At 34.7% G+C, this 20,868-nt stretch overlaps 3 protein-coding genes across 4 annotated transcripts; 2 read left to right on the top strand and 1 right to left on the bottom strand.

Annotated features, from left to right (window-relative positions):
* Positions 1 to 129: 129 nt before the first annotated feature.
* LOC113499232 (armadillo repeat-containing protein 6 homolog) lies at positions 130 to 12,523 on the bottom strand. 2 transcript variants are annotated; one of them, XM_026879627.1, is made up of 10 exons: positions 12,272 to 12,523; positions 11,546 to 11,695; positions 10,951 to 11,168; positions 10,401 to 10,557; positions 9,809 to 9,944; positions 9,194 to 9,359; positions 4,907 to 5,000; positions 4,086 to 4,235; positions 2,962 to 3,157; positions 130 to 1,374 (listed from the first exon to the last, which is right to left on the bottom strand). In XM_026879627.1, exons 1-10 carry the CDS (start codon positions 12,386 to 12,388, stop codon positions 1,289 to 1,291), a joined length of 1,470 nt encoding a protein of 489 aa, XP_026735428.1. In that variant the 5' UTR covers positions 12,389 to 12,523; the 3' UTR covers positions 130 to 1,288. The 2 variants fall into 2 exon arrangements, with proteins under 2 accessions (XP_026735428.1, XP_026735429.1); XM_026879628.1 differs by lacking the exon at positions 12,272 to 12,523 and adding an exon at positions 11,891 to 12,145.
* On the top strand, positions 5,093 to 7,027 carry LOC113499234 (tektin-4-like). The gene is made up of 2 exons (XM_026879629.1): positions 5,093 to 6,138; positions 6,433 to 7,027. The coding sequence occupies exons 1-2, from the start codon at positions 5,490 to 5,492 to the stop codon at positions 7,023 to 7,025; spliced, it is 1,242 nt and encodes a 413-aa protein (XP_026735430.1). The 5' UTR covers positions 5,093 to 5,489; the 3' UTR covers positions 7,026 to 7,027.
* A 688-nt stretch (positions 12,524 to 13,211) lies between the features above and the next one.
* Positions 13,212 to 19,983, top strand: LOC113499278 (charged multivesicular body protein 4b). The gene is made up of 5 exons (XM_026879695.1): positions 13,212 to 13,550; positions 15,327 to 15,504; positions 15,896 to 16,046; positions 16,914 to 17,028; positions 17,456 to 19,983. Exons 1-5 carry the CDS (start codon positions 13,370 to 13,372, stop codon positions 17,497 to 17,499), a joined length of 669 nt encoding a protein of 222 aa, XP_026735496.1. The 5' UTR covers positions 13,212 to 13,369; the 3' UTR covers positions 17,500 to 19,983.
* The last annotated feature ends 885 nt before the right edge of the window (positions 19,984 to 20,868 follow it).

Genomic DNA, 20,868 nt, shown 5'->3' with positions numbered 1-20,868 from the left:
GACAATTTTAAAAGTGTTTAAGCATTCAATTTATGTAAATGAATCTGTATGATTATTGATTATGTTTTATTGTTGTCATTTATGTTTTTAGTAATGTCGGTCAATGTTATTTGTAAAATAAATATTATCTTTTTATAAAATTGTGTTTTATTAAGCACCTTGTGTTACATATTTCAAAATAACTTATCTCTTATGCATGCTGGACTGGTTTAAACGCTAAAACGTTGTATTTAATGTATACAGATTGTAAATCGGCATTTGAATGCTACCATGGAATTCGAGAATAGGATTCCCAATAAGGACAAATATTTGTGTAATGAGCATATAGTTAAAAATCGGTATTTTGTCAGCTATTTAGTTCTCTTAATACAACTTTTCTAAGCTAGACAGTACAGTCAGAGGACGCTATATAGTATTTGTTATGTCAAAAAAGAACAAATACTGCCTAAATTTGATAAGGATAGATATCATCTGTCATTGTATGATAGTCATGCCAGCCCAGCATATAACAATAGTGTTTACAATACAAAATTAAAATAATCACAACCTATCAACAACTTATTAGACGGTTCAGTGAAATGCTAGTTAGAAATGTATTAATTTATTTTCAATACAAAATAGCTCGTATGTCTAATATGTTAGTGTATAAATTTAAGCTTCAATGTAATTTACAATAAATTCCATCTGTGGGTGTTTTTACTCAATATAAACAACGTACATTGGGTGAAGATATTTAAAATTACAAGATTGCCCATGGAATGCATTAAGCTTACAATTGTCGTTAAAGCTCATGAGTATGGTTTTAGTATCGAGAATTGCATATTTAGTTAGTTTACACAAGTCAATATACAACCTTTTTTAACTGAATATAAAGGAATTTATAAACTATTTTTACTATTACTATTACTAAAAAATGATTAGTCCGTTAGGTGGCTTTCTAAAAAATATTGGATAGTACTTTTATAATAAAACCATGGAAGTCGGTAAAAAGTGTACTGATAAGTGACGTCACACCTTAGCGTTTTATTTACGCGATACAAGAAAAAAAGTATCACGTATCCATTTGACGGTCTAATTGTTCTTTTAGTCAAATACCTAATTCTCCTTTTAGATACCTATACGATAAAGAAATAATAAGGTATGGAAATATTTTAATCAGCAATAGAGAAAAACATTTAGCATTGCATTGAGCGATAAAGCAACCAAATCGAACAATAACAACAAATTTCTTCACAATAATAATACTGTACTCAACAATTTGACAAAGTATCCAATCTACAAACAAACCTCAGAACGCTTTGAGGCTTGTCTCTGGGAGGTACTCCAATGCGGTCCAAGTTTCAGAACAAACACTGGACGTCTCACTGGGCACACCTGGATGGGGCACGTAAAGGCTGATTTACGTTGGGATTGTAGGTGGCGCCGCTAGCTACAGTATTTTTTAATGTTTAGAGAGGCTTAAGATAGACGGACTTCAATCCAACGGCAAATTGCTGTTCAAGTGCAATTTGAATGCAGTTGACACGACTGCAATTGACATACAATCGTACTGCACGCTTGGTTTGCAGTTCAAATGCGGTACGTCTGTCTAGAGCCTTATACGAGATTCAAAAGGAAACTGTAAGATAGTAGTTTACTCAGTTTGATAGCTATCAGAATTGGGAGTTAGGTCATGGCCTCAGTATCATTTGAAACCTGTTTTGACCTCAAACATCTGCTTATAAAAAAAGTATTACAATTAAATGATACTTATACAAATTACGAAAAATATATCAATGTAAATCAGACTTAACGGCATATTTTTGAACTAACATACATGAAGGCTTATATCCTCTTATATATATTATTTTGCGGCAAAAACAATTACCATATGCAATTCAAATTATATTTGAGAAATAAGCATAAAATACTTCGAATAGAAACAAATTATCTTTCGGTTGCGTATAAAAAAATGGAACCTACGAAGTTATGCTTTCTCACTGTCAAATGCAAAAACAATGACAATCTGAATTTAAATTGTTAATTAATACAGTCGTTAATTATGTCCTTCGAAAGCGTACGTTAGAATTACAAAAATACTTAGAAATGGTGCGAGCGATACATAAACACACATTTCATATATAAGTACTAATGTCATTAGTATTCGTGTCGTAGTAGCCTTGTGGTTCTCTAAACAGGGATTTATCTGCACGAGACGTAGATTCGATCTCAATACAGTCAAAGTACCAATGTGACTTCTCAAAGACACCACTGACAAAAGGCAAAGTTTAACATTGTGAGGAAATCTGGACTCCAAATATTGGAATCTGAAACCGCAGTTAGCTAGCGTAGTGAACAAAGCTCAAAACGCTTGCTATACGGGAAAAGGCCATTGCCTAGCAGTGGAACGTGAGCTGCCTTTTATATATACGTCCTTAATATATCTAAGTCACCACTGAACTTTCCGCCAAACGATGAAAGAAAAAATCGTATCTTGGATTCCAAATATTGGAATCTGAAACCGCAGTGAGCTAGCGTCCTGATCAAGGCCCCTTCAAAAACGGGAAGAGAAATTACAGCATTACGCTGACAATCATCAATGTCATTATTTAGCACTATGCCATATATTTGCCTGTTGCATATATGACTATAGTGCCAGTATAGTTACCGGCACGGAACTTGAGCGCTCGGCGGAAGACTGGGGATCGCTTTGCGCATCGTACACTCATGACAAAATAAAACGCCAAACGAGGTGCATGCAACTGCAGCAAGCAACGAATTTCAACCAATCCCTCATGACGGCTATGACGCGATGCGCTGCGGGATAATGACAGGGCCATACACTGCACTGTAGTCCGCCCCACGCCTCACTTCATACCGCAAAAGGGACACAAACAATCACTTCTCAAGTGAAGGTCAGCGCTAAAGATCCGTGCCAGTAACTATATATCCTGTTTCAACATTAGTAGTCCAACTGCACACCTTTCCCGGTCCACTGTTCGTCCAACTTGACGTCGCACTCCAAGTCCCTTAGCGCCGACTTGATGTCGAAGCCGAAATCGTTCGCGAACTTCTCGTAGGCGCTGTTGAGGATCGACTCCACGCCGAGCTCGTGAAACTTGGAGTTGTGTTCACGACATCTTGCTACCATGTTGCGGATCGCCCAGCAGGCGTTTTTCTGTGAAATATTGTAAGTTATAAAATAAATAAATGCGGACAACATCACATACATTGTTCTGAACCCAAAGTAAGTTTCTAAAGTACTTGTGATATGGAATTCAGATACAAGGTACCACAAACACCCAGACCCGAGACAATGTAGAAATGTGAAATTTTACATTGACCCGACCGGGCATCGAACCCGGGACCACAGAGCTAGCGACGTTAATTAAATAAAAGGTTAAAAAAATTAATGGTTTTTCGGTTTCGAATCTTGTGGTAAATTTTCCTAATATTGCTAAAATAAGATAGATTTTTGATGGCTATGAAATCTGATGTACGATTTCTGCAGTAAAATAAAAAATACAGCTATTTTTTTGTCTTTAATATTAATTTCTCACAAACAGCTGATTATGGTAGTTTTCCAATACAATCAATGCCACCTAAAGGCGGGTTGTAGAACTATAGAGACAAGCGTAATATTTAAAAAAAGTCGTTAAAAGTTCTGGTATTTATCGATAAATGGAAGAGTTAGTTAGGGTTTTTCGTTACAGAATTTCTGGATTCGGTCTCCACGCTCAAGGCCCGCGATAGAAGCTATGCAATAGCTTAAAAGAAAAAATAATATTCAATAATATTAAATGACTGGCCTCTTGGCCTAGTGGTCAGTGATCCTAACTGCTATATCGGAGGTCGTGGGTTTGATTCCCACCCAAGACAAATGTTTGTGTGATGAGCACGATCATTTGTTCTGTGTCTGGGTGTAATTTATCTACATTATGTATGTATTTAGAAATATATAAGTATGTTTATCACTCGCCTAGTACTCATAATACAAGCTCTGCTTAGTTTGAGACTAGATGGCGTTGTGTGAAAGTTGTGGAATATTTATTTATTTATTTAATAATTTTGAACAGCTCGTAACACCAAGGGCTACATTAACTCACCTGTACACTGGCATTATCGGGATGCACCTTCATACAGTCGACGATGGCTTCAGGCGCGCCGCTCTCTATGAACTGCAGGCCGTGAGCCGACTCGCGCAGGGACAGAGCCGCTATACACTTCAGGGTTAACGCTGTAGCTGTGGGGTTACTCTGAAAATGGAAGAAATAATAATAGTGAGGCATTAATTTTTGCGTGCCCGACAGGGTCCATACTGAACTTTAACTGTTTTGGTACCATCTCTGTAACACATGGAATACAATCAATGATTGAGTATTGAGTATTATAGGCCGATTTAGGGCCTACGTACGGAAAAGGGAGCCCAATGAGCGAATCAGTAACCAGTAAGAAAAACATTTGTTTGGGATTAAACCAAGTAACCAGTACACATGGACGTTATCTATCTCGTTTGGGGAAGTTATATGATGTGGTAATCATACGAAGATAGTGCACTTGCACTTGCATACAAAAAGGTAAATATTTATATTAATTAAAAGTACAAGTAAATTCAGTCGCAATAGGTTAATATAAAAATGAAACAGATCAAAGCTAACCAAGTAACTATTATTGTTTTTATTTAACCCAACATTTATTAATCCTTGCGTTGTTCAAGAAAATTCAAAAAAATTCAGACTCAAAACAAGCATTTGTGGAACCCACAAATACGCAGGATTCGAACCCGCGATTTCGCGCGTATCCTTACATACCACTCGGCTATCCGTGCAGTCTTATGCAAAATCAACCACGGAAATCTGAGTTATAGTTTTTTAAGATCATAAACTTTTCATGCAATATGTTTATATCGAAAAAAAACTCAACTTACCGAATGTCTATTTAAGATCGATACAACTATCGGTATGATTCCGCTTTTAACTAAATCTCTTTTCACATCGTCATTTCCGGCCAACGCAGTAATTCTGAAAGAAAAAACAAACAATGTTACATTTGTTAGGGTTTACGCGAATGTTAGACAAATCTAAAATTAAACCGCGATAAAATCCGTAAAAGTAGTTTCATTTCAATGTTACATTTGATTCGAACCTGCATCCTTGGTATTAATCCGCTGTGTCACTACAGTAGGTAAGGGGTTGTTAATCAGGTCATTGCTATGGCAAAATTGTTACCATGACAACAAATATTGTTTACTAAATCAATACTGTTCACTTCAAGTTTTATTTCATAACTTACAACTAATTAAATTAAGCGTGGTTTCAATTGAACCATAGTCAAAAATCAAATTAGAAATTAAAGAATACCTTTAGTTTTAGTATAAAGAACACAAATCGCTTCATTTAAGGATATTCATTTTCAAATACTTGTTCCGAGAGAGCCAGAAGAAACCGCTTATTGAAACCTCTTTCGAACAACACAAAGGTACAAAGAAGCAACCAAGAAACTGAAAAAAAATGACATCAGCAGAAAAAGGCGACCTCCTATCATTCGGAGAAAAAGGAAACACACTATCAACAATAAAAGTATGGCACGAACACAACCAGCGCATACTAAAAGGGGACATAATTGGAACTACAGATCACAACACAGCCATAACCAAGAACAGCATCATAAAAGTTAACGAAACATCATGCGAGGATTACAGCGATAGCACTGACCAACTGAAACACAGGGCGAGGCATATTAACTACTGGAAAGCAGAACTAGAAAGGGCTATACGAGACATGGACGCTGAAATCAACATTCTAGAAGCACAAAGACAACAATTGAAGAACGCTATGGATACACTTAAGATACCGGAATATATAACTGACGAGTGCTTAGATTTGAGGAGGAATAGAATGCAGTCAGACTTGATATACGATGATCCACAAGAGGACTTGTTTACTGAGTCAGCGTTGATCGAGAATGTTAAGAAGTTGCATAGAGAGATGTTAAGGGATGTTGAGTATCAGTTGGACATGAATGTGGCAGCTAAGACGTGGTTGGAAAGGGACTGGAGTGATAAGTTCTTGGCTTTTAAGTACGAGAGTGAGAATGCTTATTTGGAAACAAAGGCGGTTAATGTTAAGGATTCCGCGGGGGCTACTAGGCTTTCAGAAGGTTAGTTTTACAGTATAATATATTAGTTTCTATTGCCTTTTAGACGGCTTATAGGAGAGTAAGTTTCAACTTTATTTCTTATTTTTAATGTTCAGTTTTTCAAAATCGGTTCTGTTCTTTTGTGGGCAAATGTAGTAAATATCCATTGCTCCCCTAACACTAAATAGTATAAAGAAAGTCGCTCAGACAAATGTGTGATTACATAAAACCCTTTAATATTTATAAAAAAAAAACATTTTTGCTTCTAAGCCGATAACTAGCTGATTGACATATATCTTTGTTTTACATTTCCAGGTCAATCCAACGTGCCATCATGGGAACAGTTCACAATTACAGCACTAAACGAATTCAAAATATCGATAGACAAATCAAAAGCTTTACGAGCTAAAGTCGACGCAATATTAATAAACACAGCGCGTGATCTGAGGTCTCAAGATATAAAAGTCAACAAATCGCTTAGCGAAAGGATCGCTAGAACAGAGCAAGTGAAAACTGAATTGGAAAACCAGTTAAGATTGACCTTACAGAAGATTGTTGAAACTGAGAATATTCTGGAAACTTTGCATGAGGAAATGTTGAAAGTTTCCCAAAGAATACAAGTTGCTCAAACGCGATTGAATACAAAGAACTGTAGACCGAATGTAGAGAATTGTAGAGAAGGGTCTCTTGTTGCCTTGATAGAAGAAGTACGAGATCTGAATGACAGTATGAGTTTGTTGCAGAAGAGATCGTTGGAGACGGAGAAGTTGAGAGCAGAGTTGATCCATGAGAGGTCTTTGTTGGAGAATGAGATTATTGTGAAGAAGAAGACTTTGTTTTTGGATAATGAAAGGTGTTTGTTCTTGAGATCGCATTACCAGTCAGCGGAGAAGATGTGTGGTTATTAGGAAAGAACATTTTCGAGTAATTTCCGTATTAAGTACGAAAAATACTGTTTTTAAAAATGTAGTGAAATATTAATCTATATATAAATCTATATAATATACAGGGTGTAAGGAACACCGTGACTTTTCCGTGGGACCTGAGTTCTAGACATGATTCCAGTCCCCCCTGCGTTGGAATTTTTCATCGGTCTTTTCATGAAAATTGCATTTTTTTTTCGCGTTTTTTTAATTTTATGTGTCATAAAATCATTTTTCCTACGTACTTCAATAATATTTTCATAACGAAAGTAATTATTAAGCCGTTTTCACGAAAAAAGGCAATGTAAATGAAACACTAAAAACTGCTCCCGATCAGCTGATTCGTAAAGGTACTCGTCGGTCATCGCTCTCTCGCAAATCTAACCGAAAGTGACGTCAAAACCGAACCAATACATGAGCGTCAACCGTAAGAGATAGCGCAACTATTGCGCGCGCACTCGCACTCATTATCCGTAATCCTGCCTACTATTCCTTTAAAAAAAGCCGCGCGCTTTGTAGGCACCGCTAGCCGCTTTTGTCGACACCGCCAGCGCGCCGACAAACACCTACAGCGGTATCGGCGAGTGACGTACCTGTGACACTGGATAAAATAGTACATCGATTTTTGTTACACGGGTTCCATGTTATAAAATAAAAAATCACTTTCTCAGCGTTTATCAACTTATCGTACTACGAAATTTATTAAAACCTTTTATTATTAACAGTTTGTTATTGTTTAGAATTCTGTAGTTCTAAAACATGTTGTTATAAACAATAATTTATTTTTTCTAAAATTAAACTCTGTTTTGTTACTAATATCCATCATCTACTAATGAAATTCCTGCCTAAAATTTTTTATCATTTTTTTTCCTACGAACTGCTGAATAATTATTCCAGTCACATAAAACAATTATGTTCTTACACAAAAGTACATTTTGTGATGAATCAATTTTAAATGTTTAAGTTAAGTACTTTATTGCCAAGAATAATTTTACGATATTCACTTCGACCTCATGTAATTTATCGATAAAGAATCATAGGTACCTAGGTCCAACACTACTCAAAGGTAAAACCGAAAGTTCGGCTTTTTTCAAAATAGTACCTATTTTTACTCAGTTTGCTCCTTACGCTAATCGAATGTGCATGTGCAATCGGGTAATTCGCGGACTAATTATCGTGTAGGCAGACAATTTTATTGTGTTAAGTGATATAAGTGCGTGTGTTGTGTGTGTATTATTTAAATTACGATCCTAGTAGCTCGATAGGTTATTTTACCGCCCGGGAGAATGGCAACATGCTAATGTGTTATGGCGAAGCACGTGGCAATGCAAGTCTCGCGATGAACATTTACTGGACGCGGTACTTTTTGCCCTGGCCCTCAGCAGCAGATTTTTCGCCGCGCCTAAATTTGTGTGCACGTAGATGGCGGACATTTCGAACCTTATCTGGTTAGAAGTGAGCGAGATTAAGGTGAGAGTAGGTTTGATTTAATAATACACAAGACACAGATTGAAGTCAGAATAGTGTAAATTGATTGGTATTTTTTTTGTGATTGTTTTTCGTTACATCACAACATTTTTATAAAATGCGCGCGCGTTTCGAATGTTTCGATCGTGTCGCCGAGTGTCGCCCTCCTACCACATTACAGTTCGTGTAAGTACGTACGCTGAGCGTAAGGATCGCGCGGTAACCAATTCATTGCGTGCTCAAAAATGACTAAATCTATAAATATTAATCTCCGACGGTAGCGACTTCTTTAATATTAATTAACACGTTATTTTAAAGTCATTATGCGACTTTGGTGGTACGGTGTTCCTTACACCCTGTATAAATCGTAATCCATATCATGTGAAGAAGGCACAAAAAAAATAGTAGCACGTGTGTTGTTTAAATGTAGTACACCCATTTTAGGCATTAAATAATAAAATAGAAAAAAGCTTTTTTTATTTCCGTGACCCCTTTTTACGTTACCCTAAACCAAAAAATAATAGTTAAAATTCCTTTTGAAACACGAAACTACGAACCAACAGCGTCAAAGGTTTCTCAGCTCGCCAATCCAGCTCCCAAATCCGACTAGACAAAACTATCAACTATATCCACTATTAACTACTACATATCCTAATTCAGAATATATCCTTTTAAGGTGAACTCACAGTTTGTCAGCCTGTTGCACGACGGCCACGTTGTCGTAGTTGTCGGCGAGCACCGTGAACAGTACTCCCACACCGCAGTCCGCTACCAGCTTACATAGCTCATGGCGGACGAGCAGGCTCGCTATGGTCAGCATGAGCTCTGATACCAGGGGCGGCTGGGTGTTCTCTGGGTAAAGTAAATAGGGTAAATGTTCATTTTTATTTAATATTTTTATTTAAAAAAAAACGACTCAGGCTGTAAGGATTTTAATTCTTGTGAAGAGGTATCACCAACATACAAATCACGTGCATAAAGCACGTGATTCACCTCCAGTCCAGGTGTCCAGGCATTTTAGGCATTTTAAACCCCAATTTGGGGAATATTTGCAAAAAGCTGATTTTCATGGCCTTTGTAAGTTTTTTAGCCGGCACGATATCAATGTCGATTTTTCACAACTTTATAATAACGCCGTAATAAAAGTTTAATAATAACCAGTCGGCTTTCCGCGCAGACGAAATGCGTTGATTAAGTGTGTGTAGTTTTAAACCGACTTCAAAAAAGAAAAAGTTTTCAATTCGTCACAATTTAAACATTTCACTTTCTTTTGCAGACTTCCCTATTTCTTATTAACTAACCTTTCAGTAAGTTAGTAAGCGGTACCAACATCTGTGCGCCCAACTCTTTCGCATGATCATGAGCTTTACCGAACTCAACTCTGACGTCATCGTCCAATGTCATCTTTCGGATTACTTGGAGACATTCGCTTAGAAGCTGAAACAATAAAAAAAGATTTTCATTTACTTTACGTAGGTAATTTACATTAATATATTTAGTCTGTAGTGACCTTCTGGTAGGCCCAGAAGATGGCGGGGTGGACTCGACTGTTTTGCCCTAACTGGCCTCTGCTAGTCATAGACCGAGATAAATGGAAGGTCGGGAGGCTTTTGTAATGCTTTACTGGAACACTTACAGCTGATAATAATTACTTCATTCTGTGTACTATAATCATCAGTATGTAAATACTATAAATTATAAAGTGCTTTCAATTTCCGGACGGCAAAAGGTGTGGTAAAACTGAAGCAAGGAATGACGTCACGAAAAATTTACATACACCATACTTTGAAATATAATTTTATGTTTTCAGTCAGAATGTAAAATATATGTATTCAATATGATTCTGTTATCTACTTGATGGGCATAAAAACGTTGCCAACTACCCTATTTTACCTTTTCATTCCCAGCTACTTTGAGCAACAAATTCAAGTTCTCTCCAATGTTTTTCGCGAACAGCTTCTGTCTGTTCATCTCGTGTTTGACACAGCATGTTGTGGTCCATTTTAGTGTTGCTATAATTATATCTTCATTTTCTATGTTGTCTAGAATACTGGAAGTAATATTTTCATTCAATATGTGTATTTATAGTTTTATTACAGACTTAAAATAAAAGGATGTTTCTAAACAGGCCCATATATATTATTTATTTATGTTTTTTTTTCTGTGGATAACTTTGTTGTTCATGATAAGATTTTAATGTGATTAATGTTAAAGTGTCACGGTATAGACTTACGTCTTTCTTACGCAGATTCAATAAATGATCAGGAAGCCTATTGTAACTTATTAAAAGAAAACCTATTTTGTATGTTACAATGTTTGATGATCTGTCTATCGCCGACAATACAGTTTACTTAAGTATGTTCTGGTTTGAATGAAACACAACACATACATATGTACTGCAAAATTTTAGTTCAAATAGTTAACCAATATATTATGTACTTACTTTTTAATCAAATCAACACCTTTTGCATCAAGTAAATCAGGTTGCATATCCATTAAAGCTACTAAACACTCCAACACTTTTGTTATAAACTTTGTATCTCTGTCACTTAGTTCTTCATATAACTTGCTATGTTTGGAATAAAGGAGGTTCAATAGCAAAGTATAAGCTCCCTCCTTGCCTGCTCTTACTCTATGTGCTATGTCTTTGCTACATTCAGACTGGAAAAATAATAATGAGATAAATACAATAACAGGAAAATTTAAATACATTATTCTTGGGATCTTGTTTCCTTTGCTTTCTTTTTGCTAGAAATTTAAGGTAGGAACCATATTAGGACATTACAGAAAAAATAAATTGAATGATTGGTAATATTATATTATGTATTTTTATATATATAGCCTGCTTTTGCTGGACAATACTATTATATTATATTCTTTTTTACATGTTTCCGAGTCTTTACTTTTCCTTTCCTAAACAACCTGCCGCCTGCCTTAGAATGCTGTATAATTCTTATCCTTGATAGTAGGTATATTCAAAAAATGGAATTTTGGAACTTAGCTACTGAAACAGTAAATAAGATACAAAATAAACTTACTTTTAAAACCTCCAACTCCTGTAATAACTCATCTTCATTGTAATTTTTATTAGCTACCAGTTCCTTAAGCTTGGTGATGGTCTCTGACACCAAATGGTTGTCACCAGAACTAAGAGATAAGTCCTTAATTATGTTGGACAGGTCCACACCCTGAAATGAAATAAAAAAGTAATGTATTTTTTTTATAATTTGTTGTAAGCACTGTATGCAATGTTATAAAGTTTAAGTAGATAATCAAAAATGTATCTGAAAGACGGAAATATTAAATTAAACTTATATAGGAAGAAGTTAAGTAGAAAATAGAGATTTAAAGAGAGTAAAGAAATGGGACAGGATTGCTCAAACCTTTTCCATATTTTTTTTCTAATGGTATATTCATCATTAGCTTGATCACTGATATAGGCACAATTTTGTAGGGATATAATATTGGAAATGAGGCAAATAATCATTCAGGTATGTAAGCCACCTAAACTGTTAATACCCAGTAATTGAAACTGTTGTCATACTTCTAAGAATATTGATGAACTACCTACTTCAATATGCAAAGTGCAATGATTAGATCACCAATGTGGTATCCTTCACACAATATTAATGAAAAGCATGACTAACGTGATTTAAATAGACGCTGACAATATTCCTGTAAATTACTGGAAAAACAAAGAAGGATTGCATTCGTTGAATATTTCCCGCTCAAATGTAAAGTTTTTATGGCAGAAAGAAGCTTACCTGTGCCTCAAATTGGGCGACAGCTTCTTTTATCGCTTCCTCTGGAGACATATCAAACTCTTCAATATTTTCTTTGACGACTTCATCATACGTCTCCTGAGTTATAACGCGAACCATGTTTATAGTTTGCTTGAAAGTTTTAATTCAGTAGTTTTGCAAGTAAAGTAATACTTTAAAAGATAATTTAGATTTAATTCACATCAGGCGAATTTTATACCGTAGGCTGCATGGAATTGCGGTTCTTGATGGTTCTTGATTGTCAAGCAAAAGTCAAAACAAATGAACTGTCAATAAAGTACGTTCCGATATCAGTATAATAAATGAACCACATGAAAGCTTTTGACATTTAAAATAATTTCAAGAACATGGTAGGTTTATAAAATAACAATAATATATTACGCATAATTTCTCCCATCCCACCGATTGAATTGGCAAAAAATATTATTTCGGTCTTCTTAAACGGTTACTAACATCTCTCAAAACCTTTAACCCTTTTGAATCTGCAACTGAACAAGCTCATTATCAGAATTTAAATTTCAATTTAGAATTTTCTGCGAGTCTAATAATCAGGCTGGAATAGTGCTTTGTTAGTATTGTTTCTTAAATTGATGACCGATATTACTACGGCATTTCTATATTATTATGGTTTTCGATCTTAACTTTTTGCAAGACAGAGAAAGCTGAAATAACATAAGGAGATGAAGTGAAATAGTGATATTTTGACAGAAAACAGCTTGTATCATGTTGCAATCGAAAACCTTAATTATTTTAGTTAATAAAACTTATTTAAGGTAGATTAACTAAAAATTAAGCGATTCATCTGTTGTGCTGAGTAATTAATAATAAACTTGGTTTGTGAAACATAGCATGAAATAAAACTAATATATTTGTTACGTCAAGATAGAAAGCAAAGAAAATATTAGCACAGATTTTTTCTTGGCAAAGTGTTATATTTTGATTGTCAGGTAGAGTGACGCATACTCCCGTAAAAGAACTGAATCGAAATAGTAATTATTTCACCATTTTACGCGTAATTAGTGAATAATCGTGGCACAGCGTTATTAAGTTAGCATTTATTAGGATTATTGAATATCAAACATGAGTTTTCTGGGGAAACTCTTTGGTGGGAAGAAGGAGGAAAAAGGGCCATCCACACATGAAGCGATACAGAAATTACGTGAGACGGAGGAGTTATTGCTTAAAAAACAAGACTTTCTAGAGAAAAAGATCGATATTGAAATACAGACGGCTAGGAAAAACGGCACGAAGAACAAGCGGGGTAAGTTTAGTTCAGTGATATTGTAGGGAAAAACGTCATACATTTTACGAGTATGATTTTTATCCTTTGTTGACATGTAGGTACGTGACCTTGTTTATTAATTGATTGTTAGATATTTGGATGTCCAATTAAGAACTTATTTCGTAGTTTTTACAGAACATAGGTTTGGTATCATTTTTGTGACCTGAAATAACTATTTTAGTAAGTTTTTTATTACTCATCATTGTACCTCCTCCATTCCAATCTACAATACTGTAAAGGTTTTATTGTTGTTTGTGTAGTTTTCCTTTGAATTTTTTTTCTTGTAAACACTTACATTTCTATTTTTCCGGAGGCAGAATGGTTATTATCTCAATATAGCTTTAATCAACGAAATCGAAGTGTTAAAAATAAAGCTGAATACCTGTAATAAGCTCTACACATATAATTATTAGCCACTAAACCATTCAATTTCATAAATTATAATTAGACTTCCAACAATGTATGAAAAACTTTAATTATTGTTATAATTTTACCACAATAGTTAAATCAATATCATGTTCAATTTCGAGTTTTGACTTATACAAGACTAACAAGGACTTCAGGGAAAGATGATATAGCCCTGAGCTTTGAGTAAGTCACATCTGTAATAAAGCGATCTTCTTAATGAAAGAACTTCTTGCAGTTTGTAATAAACTTGGACAAAATTACAATTAATTGTTTTAATTGTATTATGAGCTTCATGCAACACTGGCCCCTATTAGCCATAGACTGGGACAATGCAATGAAAGGGATTTGCCGTGTAGTACCACCAACAAGTTCTAATATAAATTAAAGCTCAAACTAAACTCTCACTGTTCCAAACTTAATTATAATTTTATCTATGAAAGTATCTTATCTTCATTCACATGAATATTAGTCAGACTAATCAAACACAAATAAATGAAACTGAAGTGTCTGTTATACCAACATACCATTTTTGTTTTAAAGGCAATTCTACTTCATTCCATAATATTTTATTATTGTTTTAAAAATAATCTTTGTGTACAAGCAATGAACCCAAAAAAAAAATGTTTTTTAATGCTCTATTTATTTATAAACAATCTTAAACGGAAAAGGAATGAAAAAAGAGTATTGACTAATTATTTTGGAGTCGCTCATTGTGTAGTGTTAGTAACACGCATGACTCATGTGCATAAAAACCATATTTTTGTAATAAAACAGTGAAATTGATCTTCCAATGAAAATTTATGGATGCGTCATATTATAGTATAGTGTAAAAAAGTATATGTTGTGGTCGGGTTTTCATATGGTTCGGAAAGTCTAAAATGTTATTTACTGTACTTAAAACAAGATAAAAGATCTGTAACTTATAACTCAATTAAAATAACAAAACTTTTATATTAAAGTGTCAAAAAATGGTGACTATTTAGGTTAATATTATTAGCACATACTTTTTATTTCCATAATCATGTTCAACAATCTTATCAATTCTAAAATGTCAATGAACCAAAACAGCATGTTGGAATCATAACAAGTTGCATAAATATGAATTTCCATCTTTGATTTAAATTTAGACTGAATGGGTTATGCAATGAGTGCAAACACAAGTGAAACAAGTAAGGTAAAAATATTTTAAATGGCATGTAAAAGTGTTGTTACTTTACAAATGTATGTTTAAGCGAATTTCGACCTTATTGTATTTGAATGTCATGAATCAATTTTGTTGATTGTCGAAACAACTACCTATTTTCCTTGTTTCATCATTTATACTAATCCTATTACAACGACCCACAGCTGCGATCGCCGCGTTAAAACGCAAGAAGCGCTATGAGAAACAGCTGACCCAGATTGATGGAACCCTCACACAGATCGAAGCGCAGCGCGAGGCGTTAGAAGGAGCCAACACTAACGCTCAAGTACTCAACACTATGCGTGAGGCTGCCAACGCTATGAAACTCGCGCACAAGGATATGTTAGTATACTTTGATTGTTTTTTGACTCCCCTATTACTAAGTATCGCTGTTTGTTCCTCCGTCTGTCACCAGGCTGAATCTTCTGATTGCCACAAATTATGTATTGTTTGAGATACTACACAAAAAAACACAGTAACTCTTAATTGCTCAAAATTTTTATTGGTGGCTCATTTATTTGTAAGTCCGACTTGTACTTGACTGGTTTTATTATGACAAGCATCATTAAGTTTGTGCTTTTGAGATTATTGATTCCAAAATTTGAACTAAACTATTTTTACTAAATTTGTATCTGTAAACAAGTGAATACAATCTGTTTTTGCTCAATTAAAAACCACCACAATATATTTAAACACTAACCATTTTAACTGACCTCTAATCTCCCTTCCACAGTGACGTCGATAAGGTTCACGATATAATGGACGACATCGCGGAACAGCACGACATCTCGCGGGAGATCACAGACGCGATCAGCAACAACGTCGCCTTCCCCAACGATATCGACGAGGACGAACTCGAGAGGGAGTTGGAGGAACTTGAACAGGTAGGAAATTTGAGACTTATGGAGTAGGTTGAGATTAAATTTTTGGTATTGGAGTTGCTCAGCTGGGCTTTTTAACTGGATAGAAATAAGAATAGGTTAGCAATTTGAGACTTATGGGATGGTAGTAATAAGGTTGAGATTGAATTGATGGTATTGAAGTTTCTAAACTGGATATTAATATAAATAGGTTAGCAATTTGAGAGTTATTGTGATAGCTAATAAGGTTGAAAGCTGATTGATAAATTGTATTGAAGTTTGAAATGGAATGAAAAATTAATATTTTTGCAATTTGAGACTTGTGTGATAGGCAATAAAGTTGGAAGTTGATTGATAAATTGTATTGAAGTTTGAAATGTAAGGAAACTTAAATAGGTTGGCAATGTGAGACTTATATTATAGGAGATAACGTTGCAAATGATTTGATGGTATTGAAGATTCTAAACTTGAAAGAAACATGAATAGGTTAGCAATTTAAGACTTATGTGATAGGTAATAAAGTTGAAAGTTGGTTGATACATTGTATTGAAATGGAAAGAAACATGAATGGGCAATTTGATTTGTGACTTCTGTACATTAATTGGAGAAAATCGAATATTTAGACAATATGTGACGAGAAGCTTGTCGGCTAAGCTATAACCGCATAAGTGAATCGATCACAGGTTAAGCTACGTTTGACGCGGTTGGTCCATAGATGGGTGTCCACCTTTGTCATAACCAGTTCCTCCGTGTCTCGGAAAGCATGTTAAATTGTGGGTGCCGGGTGTTATTCCTACTTCTTTGACAGCTTGAAAGTCTGACAAACAGTCTAACTCGGTCGAGGAGGTCAGGTAGGATCAGACATTACATATTTCACTCTCTTGCCCACAGGAGGACCTGGATAAGGAGATGCTGGGCATCAACGTGCCGACAGACAAGCTGCCCGATGTGCCCACCTCCGAGCTGGTCCACGACAAGCCCAAGCCCAGCAAGTCCAAGCAGACCGGTCAGTATACTCATATTATTACTACTAGTTCTTAAACCATGACACTTTTGGTTAAGGGTATCTATGATCGGCGGTAATAGTTTCACATCAGGCGACGCGTCTGCTCGTTGCTCGTTAAATAGAAAAAACATTTGATAAAATCCATACTGTGAAAGTATCTCGATCTGTCTGTGTCGCTTTCACTCGAAACCTGCTGAATCCATAGTGCCCCCGATATCCCACATTCATTCACATCACTGAGTGATTTGAAACCAGAATTCGATCCCCACGCTCGACAAAAATCGTGTGTTTTCCACGAATACTTGTCCTGTGTCTGGGTGTCTTTATGCATTTGATTTAATTGAGAAACCCTCAGCGACACGATGATTAAATATCTAAGTACGAGACTTATTGGATCAATGTATTAAAGTTTCCATTTGTATTTCAGAGGAAGACGAAGAATTGGCACAGCTGCAGTCGTGGGCTACATAATCTCGCAATCTTCCGTTCATATAAGTTGTACGTTTGTGATATTTTCTAGGTATTGTATAGCTAAACGTCTTGTGTGAGATGTTTATTAAGAAAACTAAAAAATATAATAAAAACATCAAGGCGATACTATCTCTTATTGACTTACGGTGCTTGTAAAAACTTTAGCTTATTTTGAAGTCGGGTAAAAATATAACATCCTGTATATGCTGGCATAAAAAGTCTTCTTCCATTAATTATGTGCCACTTAAAGGCGGGATTGACAAAGGATATTGTTATGTGATTGTAATAATATGAGTGGCAAATAAAATATATTTTCTTCATGAATACAAAGGCAGTATGAATGATATGAAACTTAAATCTAAGTACATATATAAAGTTACATAGGACGATGAATCGTTAACTAAACTATGGGAAGGCGTGTCGCGTAATTAAAGGATGATCCCTAAAACTGCTTTGAAAAGCCAAGATCCCTTATCCATTCGAAACACAAGGTATATAAAATGTAGGTTTTTGAGAAATTGTATTGAATATCGATTGAATTTCTTGTATCTTCAGTACAAATTAATTATCCAAAATGTCTCCAAAACCACTGCAGCCTGTATAATATTTCCACAGTTTTTTAATAAACATCTCGCACAAGCAATTGTATAAATATGTATTTAAAACACGTCACCTAGATTTCGCTTACGTATTTGAATAATAAAAAACAAATGTTTACTCTGCCTTATAATATACAATTTTAATATTTAGTCAAAATATTGATGGATAATAAGAGCAAGCGGTCGTACGATTTTAACGTTTATTTTTTCTACTAAAATTACCGGTTCTAAATCAAAATGTTTGATTCATTCGTATTTCTTGGATATTAATTTGAAATCAAAAAAGTTTTATTTCAAGTAGGCCTATTTCAATCATCAAATGTGTGTGTTGTGTGGTCAATCACCATGTTGTGTGGTTCAAACATGTCTTAGGCGCAAAGCACACCAATCTGGCGACCGATGACTCGGAACGAAACGACCGCCCGACGGTTACGCCGTAGGATGTATTCAAGAATGTACCTTATTACGGTGCTCTTAAGTGCGAGATTTATATGAAACGACAATACCCGCGCCATGATCTTCCCAGGCGCCAGATTGGTGTGCTTTGAGCCCTACTTAAATGTATATTTTTGTTTGATTTAAACATATTTGATCATTTATGCACTTGGTTTGAGACAAACAAGATTGAAGGTCCCTTGTTGTCTAGTAAGGTAATATGGTCGAGAATCTTCGTCTTTTTTCTAAAAATCGTTATAAGTTGTTTTTTTTGTATGGCTTGGCTTCTTATAATTATTTGAAAACTTACTATCTATCGTGCTTTCAAAAAGAATTTATGTTAAATTTATTAAGTTTATTGAAGTTTGACGGGTGAAATTCAATTTTGACGGTTGAAACTGATTTGAACTGTTGAAATTTGAAATTCAATTTCAGAGCGCGAAATCAATGTCAAGTGTAAAATCTCGTTTGGTTGTAAGTATTTACTGTGTCACTTGTTAATTTTTAAATGATTTCATTATTTCTATTTATACGAAAAAGTCGATATATGTATTTGAATTTAAAAATATATGGAAATATCCGTTGCGTGAGGTTTGGTGCAAAATAACTGAGTGTAGTCAAGCAGATACCTTTATGACCCTCGAAAACAGAATTTAAAGTAATAGGCATTAGGTGCATAATTATTTGAATTAGAAATTTAGAGTCAAATTTTGTACCGGCCTCATTGCTCATTCTCGTTTAGCAGTTGATTATACTTATGGTGTGAACGTACCCTTATAAATACAAAGCCAAAACAGTTGATTCTTATCTTATGAATTTCTAAACATGTTGTCTGTATTATGTTTTAGTTAAGTATGTGATAATTATAGATTTGAGAATAGGTTAACCATTACAAACGCTAAAAAAAATATCAAAAGGGGAGCCAAATTGATAAAGCTTTTGTATATATGAGTATTCTTGAAATATTAGATAACTAAGGCCCGATTTTTCAATCGTCAGATAATTTTAATATTATACTTATAATAAATATGGCCGTTTGAAATATTTTCGATGCAAAAGCTGTCAACACGTCAAACATATTGGTCGAATAAAAGTTATCTGGCGATTGAAAAATCGGCCCTTAATAATAATAACTTCAAAAACAAAAAAACAATGCTCAGAAGATAATGGTCACTCTATTCTCTTACCTATATTTATAAGAACCGCACTATTCTTAGGGTTGCCAGTCGCGAAGGCTGTTGTGTAAAAACATTTTTTTTTCAATTATTAATTTACAAAAATGTTCATAAAAAGTTTGCACGATGAAAGTACTGGTTGTAGCAAAAGTATTGATTTACAACTTTTGTTATGCATTAATTGTTAATCAGAACTAGGTTTAGATCTAACTATCTGAAGCGTACATTTTTTTAAGCTGTAACATTGGTTCGATAATATATTTTATTTTAAGAAATTTTGTGTTTTATTTTTGGACCTTGTCTTTTTACCTGAAATCAAGAGGAATTTGGCCTGATATTGCAAAAGATACAGAATATTGTAAGGTGAACGGCTTTTGTAAAGCAGTGGGATCTACTTAGGTTATATACAAAGAAAAAAAAAAAGAACATCAAAGTAATAGGGATGATGACATGGTATGCAAAAATATAAATAACTTGTTAGATAAACGATCTAAAATAGTAGCCTTATTTTTCCTTTATTTAAACCATAAAGTTGATATAAGAAAAGTGCTTGAAAATTAAGGAATTTCAATCGGCTAGTGACATAACACCGTGGTAAACAATGCGTTACTGCAAACGGTGACATCAACAAAATCATAAAATGCATATGCACAGTATTTTCATTATATATGTACCTGTAATAATTTGTGAAGCCCCTTCGTACCTGGTGGATTTTAAAAATATATTAACTAACCTATTATATAACTGCTTATAATTACATCACACAGCGATCAAAGTGCGATAAATCTTCGTGTCAACAACGATTGTCATTCCGAAAGCGATCCTGACACTTGTGCGCTGAATTTTGATAATACATGCATAGGACAACCGTTGGTCACTTTCCCTTGGGGGCTTATTCTGGTACCTGACAATGGTAGATGTTACATGGGATTTCTTTTTGGAAAACTTTATCATTTTCCATTTATGAAGGGTCGTTGTGAACGGAAAGGCTTAATTGCACCGTGCATTGCAGATTGTTAGGTATAGCATACTACGTTGAGTTTCGAACCTGACGAGGGAAGTGGTTGACACAGATTTATTTTTATCCAAATTATTATTTCACGATACCACACGATACTTTACCAGCTTTAGTGCTAATTATGGATTGCAATAAACGATTT

The sequence above is a fragment of the Trichoplusia ni genome, chromosome 12 (genome assembly GCF_003590095.1).
Source record: "Trichoplusia ni isolate ovarian cell line Hi5 chromosome 12, tn1, whole genome shotgun sequence".
NCBI classification, from domain to species: domain Eukaryota; kingdom Metazoa; phylum Arthropoda; class Insecta; order Lepidoptera; family Noctuidae; genus Trichoplusia; species Trichoplusia ni.
This window is presented reverse-complemented; position numbering and strand designations above follow the sequence as displayed.

Coding starts and splice junctions, on each gene's coding strand:
- LOC113499234 (XM_026879629.1), top strand. CDS start 5,490: ATGACATCAGCAGAAAAAGGCGACCTCCTATCATTCGGAGAAAAAGGA. Junction 6,139..6,432: donor GGCTACTAGGCTTTCAGAAG/GTTAGTTTTACA, acceptor TTACATTTCCAG/GTCAATCCAACGTGCCATCA.
- LOC113499232 (XM_026879627.1), bottom strand. CDS start 12,388: ATGGTTCGCGTTATAACTCAGGAGACGTATGATGAAGTCGTCAAAGAA. Junction 11,169..11,545: donor AGGAGTTGGAGGTTTTAAAA/GTAAGTTTATTT, acceptor TTATTTTTCCAG/TCTGAATGTAGCAAAGACAT. Junction 4,236..4,906: donor CGATCTTAAATAGACATTCG/GTAAGTTGAGTT, acceptor TTCCATTTTCAG/AGTAACCCCACAGCTACAGC.
- LOC113499278 (XM_026879695.1), top strand. CDS start 13,370: ATGAGTTTTCTGGGGAAACTCTTTGGTGGGAAGAAGGAGGAAAAAGGG. Junction 15,505..15,895: donor AAACTCGCGCACAAGGATAT/GTTAGTATACTT, acceptor TCCCTTCCACAG/TGACGTCGATAAGGTTCACG. Junction 17,029..17,455: donor CAGCAAGTCCAAGCAGACCG/GTCAGTATACTC, acceptor TTTGTATTTCAG/AGGAAGACGAAGAATTGGCA.